General features: G+C 35.2%; 1 protein-coding gene across 1 annotated transcript in view; it reads left to right on the forward strand.

Moving 5' to 3' along the window:
* LOC126183543 (dedicator of cytokinesis protein 3) overlaps window positions 1-16,312 on the forward strand; it is a 1,039,887-nt gene that overhangs the window by 879,141 nt on the left and 144,434 nt on the right. Inside the window, exons 8-13 of the mRNA XM_049925613.1 lie at window positions 2,730-2,765; window positions 3,023-3,168; window positions 3,277-3,358; window positions 3,488-3,806; window positions 7,065-7,312; window positions 11,812-11,974. Of these exons, the coding sequence (XP_049781570.1) occupies window positions 2,730-2,765; window positions 3,023-3,168; window positions 3,277-3,358; window positions 3,488-3,806; window positions 7,065-7,312; window positions 11,812-11,974 (994 nt within the window). The remainder of the gene's footprint in view (window positions 1-2,729; window positions 2,766-3,022; window positions 3,169-3,276; window positions 3,359-3,487; window positions 3,807-7,064; window positions 7,313-11,811; window positions 11,975-16,312) is intronic.

The raw sequence follows: 16,312 nt of genomic DNA on the forward strand, positions 1-16,312 counted from the left end.
TTTTTAAATGTACTATCTCTGGAATCAATCTTTCCCATAGTTACGTGTTCCACAGCCTTGCATTTAATCTCAAGCTGTTCCTGTTTTACCTTTTTGCACTTTCTGTCAGTATCACTCTTAAAATATATGTATTTCTTTGGCTCTTTTACTTTTATATTTTCTGTTTTCATAAATTAAATTCAATATCTTGTGTGCTATCCAAGGTTTTGTACTGAGCCTTATTCTTTTAGTTGTTATTCTGCTATCTTTACTATACCATCTCTCACAGATACCCATTTGTCTTATGCTATCTTCCTTTCCACTGTTTCAGTCAATAGTTGCCTATTTCTCCCTTTGAAACTCTCACCAGCCTCTAGTTCTTTCAACTTAAATAGATCCCATCGCCTTAATTTCCTAACTTTCTGCAATTTCTTCAGTTTTAATATGCAGTTCATTACCAATTAACTGTGGGCGGTATTCAAATCTGTCCTCAAAAATGTTTTTCAATTTGAAAATCTAGTTTTGAAATCTCTGTCTTGCCATTATAAAATTAATCTGAAACCTAATGGTGCCTCTAGCTCTCTTTAAAAAAAAAAATATGCTCCATGCAGGTGGCTTCTTTTTTCATTCCTTTGTATCAGTTCATGTTCTCCTGCTATTTTTCATTCTCTTCCATTTTCCTTTAGTCGAATTCCAGCCTCCCATCACAGTTAAGAGTTCATCTCCTGTAACATTCTGAATAACTTATTGCATCTCATCATACATTCTTACAATCTCTTCATCACCTGCGGAGTTAATCGGCATATGTACTCTTAACTACTGTGGTGAGACTTCTATCAATTTTGATTATGACAATTCATTTGCTGTACTGTTCATTGTAGCTTACCCTCATTCCTGTTCTCTTATTCATTATTAGAGCTACTCCTGCATTACCTGTATTTGATTTTGAATTTACAATGCTGTACTCACTTTACCAGTGGTCCTGTTCATCCCACCACTACAAATCACAAATTCCCACTGTAGCTGCTTTCAACCTAGCCATTTTGTCTTTAAAATTCTGCAGCCCACCTAACCAATTAAGGTATATAACATTGCATGCTCCAACCCATAGAACACCAGTTTTGTTTTTCCCGATGATGGCATCCACATGATTAGTCCCCACCCAGAGATCTGAATGGAGTACTATTTCACCTCTGTAATATTTTACCCAAGATGATGCCATATTCATCAAACCATACAGTAAAGCTTCATGCCCTTGGGAAATATAATGCCTATAGTTTCCCTTTGGTTACAGCTGTTTTCAGTGCCAACAAAGCATAAAGTTACACAAGTTCAGACCAGTCTATCATCCAAACTGTTGCCCACATGACTGCTTAAATTTCTGCTGCCCCTCTTCAGGACCATTATGTTAGTCTGGAGTCTCCACAGATACAACTCCAATGCGGCTGCACCTAGAGTATGGCTACCTGCATTGTACGGGCACCACAGTGAGGTCCATGTGTCACGAGGTGACATTTATAATTATAATAATTAGATGATTTCGAAATCAGGTCTTGTATTATACAAGGAGTTGACCACCTTATTTTCCAGATGATATTGTGGTTTCATAGACACAGCCACAAAACAAATCAATGACCTGCTAGCCCATTCGATTAAGGTGAGCATTCTGATCTCCTTTGCAAAAATATAATTTATTACTAACATAAATACAGTGCCTAGACAGCTAGATGCAGAGCAGGCAAAAATTAGATGAGGAGAAAATTTTAAGTAGCTAGGGGATTGGATAGTACTGGAATTGACTGAGCATCCATAGCTATGGTAAATAAAATGGAAGTGGCTTAACAGCTGGCTAAATGTATTTCAGGTGTTTACAGTAAATGATCTCTGTTATTTAACATCAAGCTGAGGCACTATTATGCAGTAATTTGATCAGATCATAGACCCGATAGAGCAGATGGTGAGTACAGAAGGCAGCTTAATAACAAACTCCACTTGCTTGTGAAAAAGCTGACAGACACTTTGTGGAAAAAGAGGACTGCTTCTGTGGAAACATAACACACATGTGCTGGAATAGAATAACAAAGCCGAGTTTGACCTATTTTCTGGACAAAAGAACTAAGGGTCACTGGTTCGCTGCAGATGAATGAGATCTTTAAGAAGTGGGGATCACAAATGAAGACATAAAAAAAAGATGTGAAACACACCATGGTTTTCAGTAACAGCCAATGTTGAAAATTGGGAAGACATGAATTGTAGAAAGGAATGAGACACTAAAACAATGAATACAAGAATACTGGGTGCAAGCTAAAGCTCAAAAAACAATCAGATTGAAGCAACTATGTCTACAAGTACCCAAAATGAAATAATAATAATAATATGCCACCACAAGGAGCTTTACAAAACAGTTTGCTTTTCTCTGTCTTTAAAGACACAAGGAAATATGTTACAGACACAACTGAGATATGCTCATCCATGGTGAACAAACATTTTTGTGTAGTCTTTCCTCCCATGCTATCACCTTTTTTCACACAGAGCAGACATGATGTACATAAAAGAAGTGACTGTTAACAAGCATATTGAGGATAATCTACATCTTTATCTATCCATGTTTCCCATTACACACACATTACATGTGTCCTGTTGCCACTAACCTTCCCAAGATGTTCTGCTATACACTTGCTGAAATTTAAATGTTTTGGATACCTGTAACTAATATTTTTTCTAATACAATTGTTTTTCCTTTTTTTTAGCATGTCTTGAGCTCTGAGAACTCCCAAGGAGCATCAGTGAGTAACAAGTAATCCATAGAAATATGCTTCTTCAATAATGTTGAAACTGTTAAAATTTGTGACAGTAATAAAATGAGAAAGCTTTATATTTAGGCTGCAAGGTGCATTAAGTGTGTGTGTGTGTGTGTGTGTGTGTGTGTGTGTGTGTGTGTGTGTGAGAGAGAGAGAGAGATTGTGCAAGGTGCATTAAGTGTGTGTGTGTGTGTGTGATTGTGTGCATCATACAGCATTCACATTTTTATTTTTTTATATAGGCAAGGGGTACAATGAAGAGAAGAGAGACACAGAAGGTCCTTACACACCATCTGTATTTTTGCATGAGAGATTTTGGCCACCATATAGGAGAAGATACAGAAGTTTACTTTTCATTGTATGATACAAAGAAAGCTAAATATATCAGGTAATGTAAGACCTTCCATATAATATTTTTGTGTTGTAAATTAAGTAAAAATGGAATATTGTAATTATGCAAGGCAGCAATCAAAAGAAGACACATTCATTTTTTCAGTGAAAGATTCCTGGTGAAAATTTCGAAGGAGGGCTTTTCAAATTATGTGGAAAAGCTTCACAGTAACTGCACCATATTTACGGTAAGCGACCACAAAATAATCTATATGCTGTCAATTTTATATCATAGTAAAATGTCAACTGTCACATCTTAGCAAAGTTGCTTTTTTTAATTCTACCTGTTATATTAATTTAAATTAAAATACTTTCAGGATCTTGGAAATGCTGATCTCAATCGAGATTTGTACCTTGTGGCACATGTTATGAGAGTGGGTCGTATGATTTATTCAGAATCATCAAAGAAAGTTTCCACTCATGCAATACCACCTCACCAGCTTTTTCGACGACCTCATGGCTGTGCTGTATTACCTATTACTGAAATTCTACAGAGCAAGGAACCTGCCAATGATGAACGAGAATTTACATTTAAAGTATTCCAGGGTGATGAGAAGGACTTCCATCAACTGCATGAACTAATTATTAAAAAACAATCAGGCAAATATAATATACTTCCTGGGCAGCCAAACTATGGTTAGTGATCATTTTACATTTAATTACTGAGTTAGTTAAAGGTGCCTGCATCACTTCCATCATAGCTATTTTTATGTCTCTGTCTGTTATTCTGTAGGCCTTTAAAAATCTGTGAGTTCATATGTTTGGTTTTGTAGTATTTATGGAATTCAACACATTTCAGATAGCTGTGATTACTTTGGTTACAAATCACCAAGATTTAGTGACACTTTCATATATTTACACTTCTGAATAAAAAGCACATGTTCAGTGAAACCCTTGATGAAAGTATGTTTCAATACAGGAAAAATGAGCTATAAATTTCATATATATGGTACTTAAGTTAGTTTAATAGATTTAAATTTAATGAAAGAAAAGTGAAAGGTGCTTAATGTTTTGGATTGTTTTTTTTTTGCATGTATAAGTTAGTACCCCAGTGTTTTCATATTCTTCTGTTATTTTCATCTGGGAATAAAATATTTGGCTTAGACATCTGCATTGATACACTTGAAATAGTTGCATGAACTCATTAATGATCTCATGACACCTTGTAACATGAGCACAGACTTGTACTACTGATTTAGTAATTCTTGCAACCTCCGGAATATTTTCAATTTTTACTAACATTTCTTAGCACTCACTTTTAACATTCATCGAAAGATCAGTGCTACTTAATAAAGCTTGATTTACCTGCTACACTATTATTATACTTGCTAGCCAGTTCTACTCAACTTTTCATAAAACTGAGTTGGAAACTGATAACAGATCATTTTGGCCTGTGATTATAAGACACATTATACACTAACTGTTAATATGGATGCATAAGAAACACTAATGGGCCAGATTTCTTCATTTGACTATGTCATCCTTTTTTTTAGCAGTGACACAGAACTGAAATAAAAAAAGTCACACCTTGAAAAAATAATTAATATACAGGATATCTTACTAGCATATTTGCCATCAATTCCATTCTTCTGATATTTGTAATAGTGTCTAATGAAATATAAGGCCAGTTTGGAAAGGAAATTCTGGTACTCTCTCTCCTTCCGTCTCCCCCCATTCTCTGCCTCTCTCTCTCTCTCACTCTCTTCCTTCCATTCACCATGCATGGAAAAATGGTTCTATCCAAAACCAGTGCCAAGGAAACTGTGGTGCACCACAGGCCATAGATGACAGGAGTAAACTACAGCTGAAGAGATGTATATAGGTGAATAGATGTGCAACTGTTCAATAATTGAATGCCCAGATGAACCAAGGGGCTGCCAACAGTGTCTCCTTAATGACTGTTCAGTGAAAATTGCTGTGTGTGAGCTTCCACAGCAGGTGCCTGATTCAGGCAACCATGCTGACTACTGTTCTTTGGCAATGAAGGCTGTAATCTGCACACCTGTACCACAACTGGACATCCATCGAGTGGCAGCAAGTGCTGTTTTCAGATGAATCCTGTTTTATGCTCCATCGGACAGATGGCCATTGGCACGTATGATGTGAAATGTCTGAAAGCAAAGGGTCCAGGTTGGAGGAGGGCATGTTATGGTTTGGGGGATGTTTTTGTGGCCTTCCCTCGGTGATCTTGTCATTCTGTAAGGCACAATGGATCAACACAATTATGCATTTATCCTTGGGGACCATGTCCAGCCCTGCATGCAGTTTGTTTCTCCTCAACATGATGACATACACCTGCAGGGCAATGCAACATTCCACACAACTTCCAGTGTGCAAGCGTGTTTCAAAGAGCGCCAGGATGAGTTTACCATACTCTCCTGGCCACCAAACTCTGTGGTTTTAAATCCAATTGAGAATCTATGGCACTATCTCAGTCAGGCAGTTTGTGCCATGAATCCTCAACTGAGAAACTTCTTGCAGCTGGCCATGGTGCTGGAGTTGGCATGGCTCCACATCACTGTCAGTATCTTCCAGAACCTTACTGACTCTTTTCCTGCACATCTCACAGTAGTCCAAACTGCTAAAGAGTGTTACTCAGGCTTTTGATAGGTGGCCACATTAATGTGACTAGAAAGTGTACATGCATTCTTAAAACTAATATATAACAAAATGAGCTTTTATTACAGTGTTTTTGGTGATAAAGAAAATCTTATTCAATCTTTTATATTATAATAGTTAATAACTGGCAGTATTAACATTATTACACTTGAATGAATCTGCACCTTTGATTTCCTATCTTGCATCAGGGACTTCTCTCCTTGGTATCTATGGAAATGGTTCATGTAATGTAAATTCCAGCTCATACATTCCAGAAAGTTTCTATGTAATTGCCTTAATTGTTGAGGTACTTATCATGATGAAGGACAAACTTTTATAGTGCCCATATTGGTGACAGTGTCATGTTACTCATACATCTCAAGTCTATACTAATGCTTACCCATACTGCTTTTTAATTCTTGGCATCCTGAAACAAATATTCACTGTTCTATTAGCCTCTAATTTGTTTCTTATGTTTTACTTCTAAATTTTACATATTTGTCAGTGAATGACTGCTGCTGCTACATTTTAGGCACAAAAAAACAAACAAATTACCACCTGTACATAATATTTGGCGACCATTCTTCAACTGTTCAGTTTTATAAAACCATTGCTTGTTCATTGCTAAGTATGCTCCAAGCCAAAACATACATTTTTACTGGTGGCCATTTTTTACTGGTTTGTAAATACTTACCTCTGCTTTTACATAACTAAGTATGTTACTAACCAAAACAACAATTATTTGGTTTGCATACTCAGAAAGCTGCACCACAATAATGCCAGGGTTCATTAGTTGAACATTTCCATAGGATTCCATAGAAGGATTTTTGTGTGATCTGTGGTGTAAAAGAAATGCATTTCATCTTGTATTGCCCTTTGGTGATACTCTGATAGTCTCAAAAGAAGCTAATTTCTCTTTGTTAGAGAATATGCATTTTTGGTGGACTCCAACTTACAAGAACAATTAGCAACACATTTGATTGAAAAAATTAGACTTTTCTAATAAAAGTAAAGAGTTCTGCTGTCTTGCTGTCTTTGTATCAAGAGTGTACTGAACTCCATGATATCCCTGGTTTTCAGTACGGAGAACACAGTTTTATGTTCTGTATTTACTGTGAAATAAATCTTGATACATTTCTGGACATTTCCTTTACATGTAAATAACATTATGTCACAGTTTACCTGTAAGCTCATCTTTGCCCTTTGTATACCCCTAACTGTATTCACCTATCTTTACCTTTTATATAGTAATTTAATGGTTATATTTCCATAGGTAATTTCAGATTGTTTTTGCAGGTATTGGAATTTCATTACGTATGTTGCATGGTGAATTAACACAGGTACGGGAAGAAAACCCTCTTCTGTTCAAAAATATATGTATAACCAAAAAATTAGGTTTCTCTGATGTCATAATGCCTGGTGATGTACGTAATGATCTCTATCTCACTCTCGACAGAGGTGAATTTGAACGCGGTGGGAAATCTACCGGAAAGAATATTGAAGTAACTATTCTTCTCCTTGACGGTGATGGCAAAATTCTTGAGGTAAGTTTGTGTTATAACTTCTGTATACCACAAAATAGTATAGCTCATGGTTTCATAATGAATTTCCCATTTTCTGAAATGAAGTATTATAACTATAGTTATTTCAGTGACAAGTTCTTTCTGAAATGAAACAAAATTTCCTTATAGTATTTATTTGGTTGTTTTGTACTATAAGTGTTGTCCTTTACTGTAAACACAAAGTTTTGATGTTTCTCAAACAGTCAAATATGTTCTGTATGCATTTGGTCAAACCACTTCTAGCAACTGTAGAGCATTTTCTTTGCTTTCCTCTCCTGTTTAGAAATGATGCCTCAGTTTGTCATGGCATAAGTCTGCATATCTTAGACACATGCACATTTTGTTTTTCATGCTTTCAAGTCTTTTCTTTCTCTATATGTCTAACAAATATGGTGTATTTGCAAGTAAAAGTTTCAATTTACTCTGTCATCACACTGAATCCATAATAGTAAACAAAAGCATTTCAACCAAAACAAGGAGAAGCTTTCTCTATCCATCTTTGTAACAGCTTTGCCAAATGATATAGTAGTACTCTTTTCACTTCCAGATCATGACTATACATGTACATTTAACATTTTTTTCTAGAACTTTACTCCACAATAGTGTTGTTCTCATTTGACTAATCTACAGAACATTTACACATGTCAGTATAATGTTCTCTTTGTGGTTCCAGTGTAACTCATGGTGTAGCAAGTTCCCAGAAATATGAATGATATTACATGTCACAATATCCCATGAATGTTCATGATTTCCCATAGCTTCTAGAATGTTACAGGAGATAGCACACGATACTGCTGTTCTACAATACATCACTCTTAACATGAAAAATATATAGCTCATGATAATGCACTGTATCAAATTTCATGCATTTTTTCCTCTGATTTTAAATCCAAGTTTAAATAATGTCACTATGTTCTTTTCATACAATGATCCAAATAGCTATACAGTAACTCCTTTCATGTCAATTGTTCACTTATTTTGGTCGGTACCGTTGGGGCCTTCATGGCCTGTTTGGGGAAGTTAAGCCTTTTTTTTTTATTTCACTTATTTTAATACACAAATATTCAAATATTTACATCGGAATTTGGTAAAAGCCCACAAAAGACATAGAGATATGACCTTATTTAAGTTGGTAAAGCAAAGAAATATACAACAAGGTATTTACAACTTTAAAATAATCCACCAGAATGTACAGGGCTTGAGCAAGAAATATGAACAATTAGACGTGTTTGTAAATGAAACTATGTCTGATGTGCTTGGTATTAGTGAACCCTGGCTATCTGATGCCAAATTAGAACTTTTTAAACCTCTAAACATGGTATTAACTAATAAGTTTTGCAGATCTACTATCAAAGGTGGGGGTGTGTCAATAAATGTAAAAAGCACGTTTGATTTTAATTCTGTAAATGTAAGTAAATATTCATTAGAAGGAACAATTGAATTATGTGCAGCACGTATAAAGGTACCAAATGATGAAATTTATGTTATATGTTTATACAGACCGCCAGGTGGAAACTTCGAAGTTTTCTTAACAAAATTTTGTGACATGATAGAGAATGTTTTTATATCACACCTGAACAAGTTAGTAATTATAGGAGACTTCAACATAAATGTATTAGCAGATAAGTTACACACTAGACAATTCAAGAATACTCTACTTGAATATAATGTAAGATACCTGATAAACACTGCAACCAGGGAGACTGAAACATACCAGTCTGCAATAGATAACATAATCACTGGTATTTGTCTTTACGATCTTACATCTTCTGTTTTTATAAGTGCTTTGTCAGACCACCATGCAGTAGAACTAAGTGTGCACATAAAAAAGGTTCCTACACACAGTTGCTATAGATATATTAGGATGAATACAGACCAAAATATAACTCATTTGAATAATATGCTAAGGAATGTGGATTGGAACAGTGTTCTAACGACACTTCATAATTATGGCAAATTCTCAAGTGTACTATTATACATTCTTAACCAAGCCTGCCCCTTGATAAAAAAGAGAATTCAGTCACATGCTGTAACCCAAAACTGGATATCAAGTTCAGTCACTGAGGCTAGAGAAAAACTAAGATGATATGAGTATGCTATGTTAAATTACTTGAGCAATAAAAAAGTAAAAGAAGAGTATCAGAAATACTATGTAGATCTCCTAATTTCAGAAAAAAACAGAAACATTTTGAAAGTGTCATTCAGAGCTCAAATAATATCTCCAAAACATCATGGTCTCTAGTAAATAGAGAAATAGGTAAATCTGAGAAACATACAACTGAAAATCACTTACTGATAAACGGCACAATAGAAACTGATCAGAATAAGATAGCAGATCTATTTAACAATTACTTTGCCTCTGTTGGCTCCAGCATAAACAATCAGCTTAAAAATCATGAATACAAATTCAGAGGAACACCAGTGTCAGGAAGTAAATATTTGATGCCAACAAGTAAAGAAGAAATAATTAAAATAGTGAGTAGCTTAAAGAATTCCCATGCAGAAGGATATGATGGTCATAGTCTGGATACTCTTAAGAAATGTATACTTAAAATTGCATCACCTTTATCAACAGTTATCAACTCTCATATGGAAGATGGTCTATTTCCAGATGAGTTTAAAATTGCTCAAGTTGTGCCTATTTTTAAAAAAGGAAACAGGAATCTAGTTGAAAACTTTCGACCCAGTTCTGTTCTTCCAATAATATCCAAAATCTTTGAGAAAGTAATATACATAAGAATTTGGAACTTCCTGATATCTAAAAAAATGATTTCTAAGGGCCAGTATGGGTTTGTCAAGGGGTCATCCACTATTACAGCTGCATCCAACTTAATCAAAGGTGTCACTCAACCAAGAACATGTATGTGGCATCTTTCTGGACTTACAAAAAGCATTTGACTGTGTTGGTACGACCATATTGCTGGACAAACTGTGGAACTATGGCATTCGAGGCTCAGCCCATAATCTGATGAGGTCCTACTTGACAAATAGGAAGCAGTTTGTGTCTATTAGCACTACAGAGGGAGCATACAGATCAAACACCACTGACATAAATTTTGGTATTCCACAGGAGTCAATATTAGGACCACTTCTTTTTATTATTCATGTTAATGATATTCAGTCCATAACAAACCATGTAACAGCTATCTTACATGCAGATGATACCATGTTAATATGCTGCAATCCAAGCTACTCGCAGCTCGAAGTAGAATCCAATACCGCAGCAGTCTTAATTCTGCAGTATTTTAATGAAAACAAACTAAAATTAAACACAAATAAATCTGTCTATATTGAATTTGATCTTGGGAGGCAAAAAACTCATGAAAACCAAATCTCTTGGCCTGACACTTGATGCAGAGTTAAACTGGTCTGATCATGTGAATGATATTTGCAAAAAGCTATGTTCTACCATATATGTTCTAAGAAAACTGACACCTTTTTGTAACATGACCACTCTGAGGCAAATATATTTTGCACTATTTGAATCCCATCTAAGTTATGGGATAGAGGTATGGGGATCCAGCAGTAAAGGTAATATGAAAAGTGTACTTATCTTACAAAAGAAGGCACTTAGAATCATGGAAAAGAAATTTGCCAGGGAGTCCTGCAGAAATTTGTTTAAAGAATTTAAAATACTAACTGTTCATAACATGTATGTGCTGAAGATAATCATTATGGCAGTAAACAGTAACAAAACACTTGATAAAGAAATACACGATCATAACACTAGAGGTAGAGAGAGACCCCACATCATCTCTCATAGAACAACACTCTATGAGAAAAGCCCTCACTATGCAGGCATAAAACTACTGAATTGCTTCCATCCTAATATCTCCAAATTGCCCATTACAAAACTAAAAAAATTAAAATTATGGTTCCTAAACAATCCTGTATATTCAATAGATGAGTTTCTAGATTTAGTAAACTCGTATGAGGGAAGACCATCTATCTAAAAATATATGTAATCTCAGATCTTAGACTGTGTCACAAAATGTAAATAATTGAATGTCAGATATGAATACTATGTCACAAACTGTAGATTCCTTAATCTAAGTACGGTAATAACAATTTTTTATGTATAGTCCATATATGTTACTCTGTTCTCTCAACTAAATTTAGAAAAAGTTGTGTAGATTAAAGTGCCAGCCAATAATATGTAACCCTAGTAAGTAAGGCTCTGACTTATCCAGAAGACTGGAACAAAAAAAAACCTTTCTTGTAATCAGTTGATGTTGGATCAAAATAAATAAATAAATAAATATTGACATTGCTGAAGCTTGGAAACAGTGAAGTGAACACAGAATGAAATATTATTACAAATGAACACCACAAAATAATGGCAACAATAGATTAATAAACATTGGTAGACAGGCTCACAATTTTTGTGCTTTGCTGTTTTGGCAAATGTGTTATTTCACAATAAAATATGTAGGGCAAACAGTCTGAAGAATAGGGTTTTATTCTCTGATTTTTGTTTGCAGAATTGTCTGTGGGGTGCTTCAGGAATGGATGGAAGTAGTGAATATCACTCAATGATTATTTATCATCACAACTCACCTGCCTGGTCAGAAACAGTCAGACTGGCTGTACCAATTGAAAAATTTTATGGTTCACATGTACGGTTGGAATATCGACATTGTTCAAGTGAGTGCAGCAAGACATTATTTTCCATCATCAAGAAACTTAAACTTTCAGTATTTAAACATAAATTTCACATGAATGCCTTATATAAACAGTTTATTTTACCTCATTTCATTTCCACAGCTAAAAACAAGGCTATTTATTTATGATGAAGTGACTGTAAAAGCCATAGTAAAATTTTGTAACAGAATAATTTATGTCAGTAAAAGTAATGAATTATGCTAAAGACTTAAAATATTTATATTATTTGCCCAATATGAAAAGGGTAGACTGCTACCCGCTGCTGCTTAGCTGAGGGGTTATGTGCTGGCCTCTCACAAAGCAGGCCGGGGCTCGATTCCTGGCCGGGTTGGAGATTTTCTCTGTTCATGGACTAGGTGTTGTGTTGTCCTCATCACCATTTCATCCCAATCACTGGCATGCAAGTCGCCCAGTGTGGCACTGACTGAAATAAGACTTGCACTCGGTGGTCGAACTTCCCCGGATGGGGCCTCCCAGCCAACAGTGCCACACGCTCATTTCCTTTTTTGCTACTCACCCCATAGAGGAGGTGCTAAATGACAAACTGACACATTGAAAAAGACTGCTAAATATTATAAGCCATCAGACTAGCCTAAGCCCTTCATTAGATTTAGACAAAAAAAAAAAAAAAAGAAAAAAGAAAAAAAAGAAAACACATATTAACATACAGATAACTCACACATAGATGGCCACCGTCCTCTGATGAATGTCCATGATTTCTCATAGCTTCTACAATGTTACAGGAGACAGTACATGATACTGCTGCTCTACAACACATCACTCTTAATATGAAAGATACGTAGCTCATGATAATGTACTGTATCAAACTTTATGCATTTTTTCTCTGATTTTAAATCCAATATCTAGCAGTCTTTTATCAGTTGGCCTTTCTGCCACACAATGCCTCTTCTGCTTAGTGAGTAGTCATATATCCTCTTCATATTGTTGTTATTCCACCTCATATTTTCCATTGTTTTATTAGTTTTACAATAGTCACACAATTCTTGTTACTATAATTAATTAAACATTCTCACAAAGATCTCATTTTAGAGACCATGTTATCTGAACTCTTTACCTGTTGCATAAATTGTGTCATTATTAAGTCACTTTCCCCTGTAAACCTCAAAGAAACTTTTTTTGTGTCATGTATTGTGGCAGTGGGTATGTCTTTAGCAGTGAAATTTTCTTTCTTATTTCTCATAAATATAAATAATTTTTATATAATGGAAAACTGGATGGGGTTGGATGAGTTCTAGGATCTATGAAATCATTGTGCTATTGCCCTTTCAATTTTGTATAAAATTATTCAGAGACCCTAATTTATTCTCATGCCACTCCAAACAATGTTTATGATAGAAAAGATAGAGCATAATCTGGAGCATTTATATATCCATTAAATGAATTAGAGAACATTTTGAGAATTTCCTATACTTCTAGAATGGGAAAATGTTACATATTTATTATTAGTATTTTATCAGTTCCTTTGACAGTGAATAAGTGATACAGCAGACAATATATGTACATATTTTGTGTAAATGTGCATATTAAACAAAAATATAGTTTAATTTATTCATAATTTGTAAGAGGCACTTTGATATTTAGAATGAACGAAGTTCTTACAGTCAGCCAGGATGTGTCAAGCATGGTCTGTCACAAAGGGACTCGTGTTGCACATTTGTGTACTTACAAAATATTTGCATTTGGTGGAAGTTATCTTCAAAGTAGGTTCAGTTTGAGTCCCCATATTTCTGCACTCGGTCCGTCTGCTGCTCAAAGCATTTTTTCATGTTGTTTTCTGTAAACAGTTATGGCATTTTTGTCTTCTGGTGCACAGCAAGGAACATCTCTAGTACACTGCTTTCCCACTATCACTTACAAGAAAATGTCACCGACTTGTCCTCATATTTAAGGAAGAAAAAAGAACATTTGCAAGGTATCAGTCCCAGCAATCAATCGCACATGAAAATGTGGGGCATAATTCTGACAGTATGCAGTTATGACCTTCTGGAAGTACAGATTTTAAACTTTTTTGTGCACTGCCTTTTTGTCACACGCTGATCTCCATTGCAGCTACCTATTGCCTGAACACAAAGTACTGTACAGCAGAGTGACAACCAGAGCACTCCTACTCATGGGATGTTGAAAGTGAGGGAAGAGAAGTGGGGAGGTTGACACATCTGCCCATTGTACACCGACAGAAAAAAAATTGCAACATTCAAAAATAATTAATGTAGAGTAATGAAATTTTGGGAATATATTTGCCGAGGTAACATATTTAAGTAATTGTCACTGAAAGATCACAGGTTAATGTAAGGGCAAGATAAACCATAAGGGTGAGATAAACCATTACAAATGTGAAATGTTGGTATGTTATTAACCAGTGTAACTGCCAATTATACAGTAATGGATATTTCTCTCTATGTATACACAGCATGTTACATTTGTTTATTTTGAGGGTCAATTGGCACTCTGTGCACCAAGTGTTGGCCCCCTGTGGTCTTCCTACATTTTTCTAGTGTTATGACTTCTCTGTGTGCAACAGCATCATCCACAAAGGGCCTCACAGAACTTCTGATGTTATGTACTAGGTCACTTATATATATTGTGAAAAATAATGGTCCTGCAACACTCCCCTGGGGTACTCCCCAAAGTTACTTTTACATATGAAGACTTCTCTCTGTTGTGAATTACATGCTGTGTTCTGTTTGCTAAATACTCTTCAGTCCAATAGCACAGTTTGTTTGATATTCCTTATGCTCATATTTTTCTCATTAGGCGACAGTGCAGAACTGTATCGAATGCCTTCCAGGGGTCAAGGATCATGACAGCTACCTGGGCTCCAGCATCTACTTCTTTGTGGGTCTTGTGGATGAATAGTGTGAACTGGGTTTCATGTGATAATTGTGTTTGGAACTCATGTTGATTCTCACAGATGAGGTTTTTGCTCTCCAGAAATGTTCAATATTATTTTAATAGTATTCTTATAATGATATTCCGTAGCTATATATATTCCTCAAAAGCAGAACTAATAAACCTACGTAAGTGAAGAATTATTATGAAATAAAGTTAATGATTTTTGATTTACAATTTAATCTGCCAATCTCAGTGAAGAATTGCACATACCCTGCAAATGTACTTCACTTTAACTGCCAGCTTTAAAATCCAAAGAAAACTATGCACAACAGTGATGATAATGATAAAATAACACTACACTACTTCTTTAATGCCACCATTACTCATTTCATTCATTTACAACGCACTTGTGAATAGCAACACAAAAATGTTCTAAGGAAAGAGATCATTGGCACCAGCTACATGTTAGTAACCACATACTTTGACACAATGAACAAACCACATTACCATTGTCAAAACAGTATTTCATATATCTGTTACCCTCTCCACTATACAGAACTTCACACTCAGGCATTAGGCATCTGCAGTGGGGTGGAGCAAGTCATAAATCACCAGTGCAACTGAAAGTTTAAAAGCTGTACTTTCAGAAGGTCATAACTGTGTGCTGTCAGAATTATGGTCCAAATTTTTGCATGCAATCAATTCTGTAGCTGATATCTTGCAAGCTTTCTCTTTCCTCCTTGGAATATGAGGTCAAGTCGGTGACATTTTGTTGTTAGACGGCTGATTTTGATAAAACTTACCACAGTAAGGGTGCAATTAAAAGTCAAAGTTCAGTTACACACTAATACCACAGCAGATTATTCCATAGTAATATAAGCAGTCTCATTTATTTTGTTTTGTGGCAATATATACTGTGGTAGAGAAGCAGCTGTGATGTGTTTTTCTGATATACTACACATTCAAACTTAACTACCTTACCGATAGGTGATATATATTATCTGTTGAAAGAATATATTACCTGTCAAAAGTACCTGTCATATCCAGCAACAGATTAATCTATGGATACTTAATAAAGGAAGTTACTACTGTCAAAAAGCTGGTATTTCTTGTAAATGCACTATTTAGTTGCTGGTTATTTTCTGCTGCATTCTTAACAATCACAAGTGACTGTACTGATTAGTATTGAAGTATCATAGTCACTATGTACCATATAAAGTGAACTTATTTACTATGAACATTGTTTCCTATAATGCTTACAGAAACTTATGAACTCAGAATCCAATATTCCTGTTGGTTGTGATTAATAAAATTTTAATACAGTTTTGAATTTCTATTTGCACTTCACAGATTACTTTTTTAAAGTTATATGAAAGTAGTGGGAAACCTAATATAGAGGACGCACACATGTGCTTTACACCCCATGTTTCAATTTATATAACTGAGTGAGGTGGCACACTGGGCTCA

The sequence above is a fragment of the Schistocerca cancellata genome, chromosome 4, assembly GCF_023864275.1.
Source record: "Schistocerca cancellata isolate TAMUIC-IGC-003103 chromosome 4, iqSchCanc2.1, whole genome shotgun sequence".
In the NCBI taxonomy this organism is placed as follows: domain Eukaryota; kingdom Metazoa; phylum Arthropoda; class Insecta; order Orthoptera; family Acrididae; genus Schistocerca; species Schistocerca cancellata.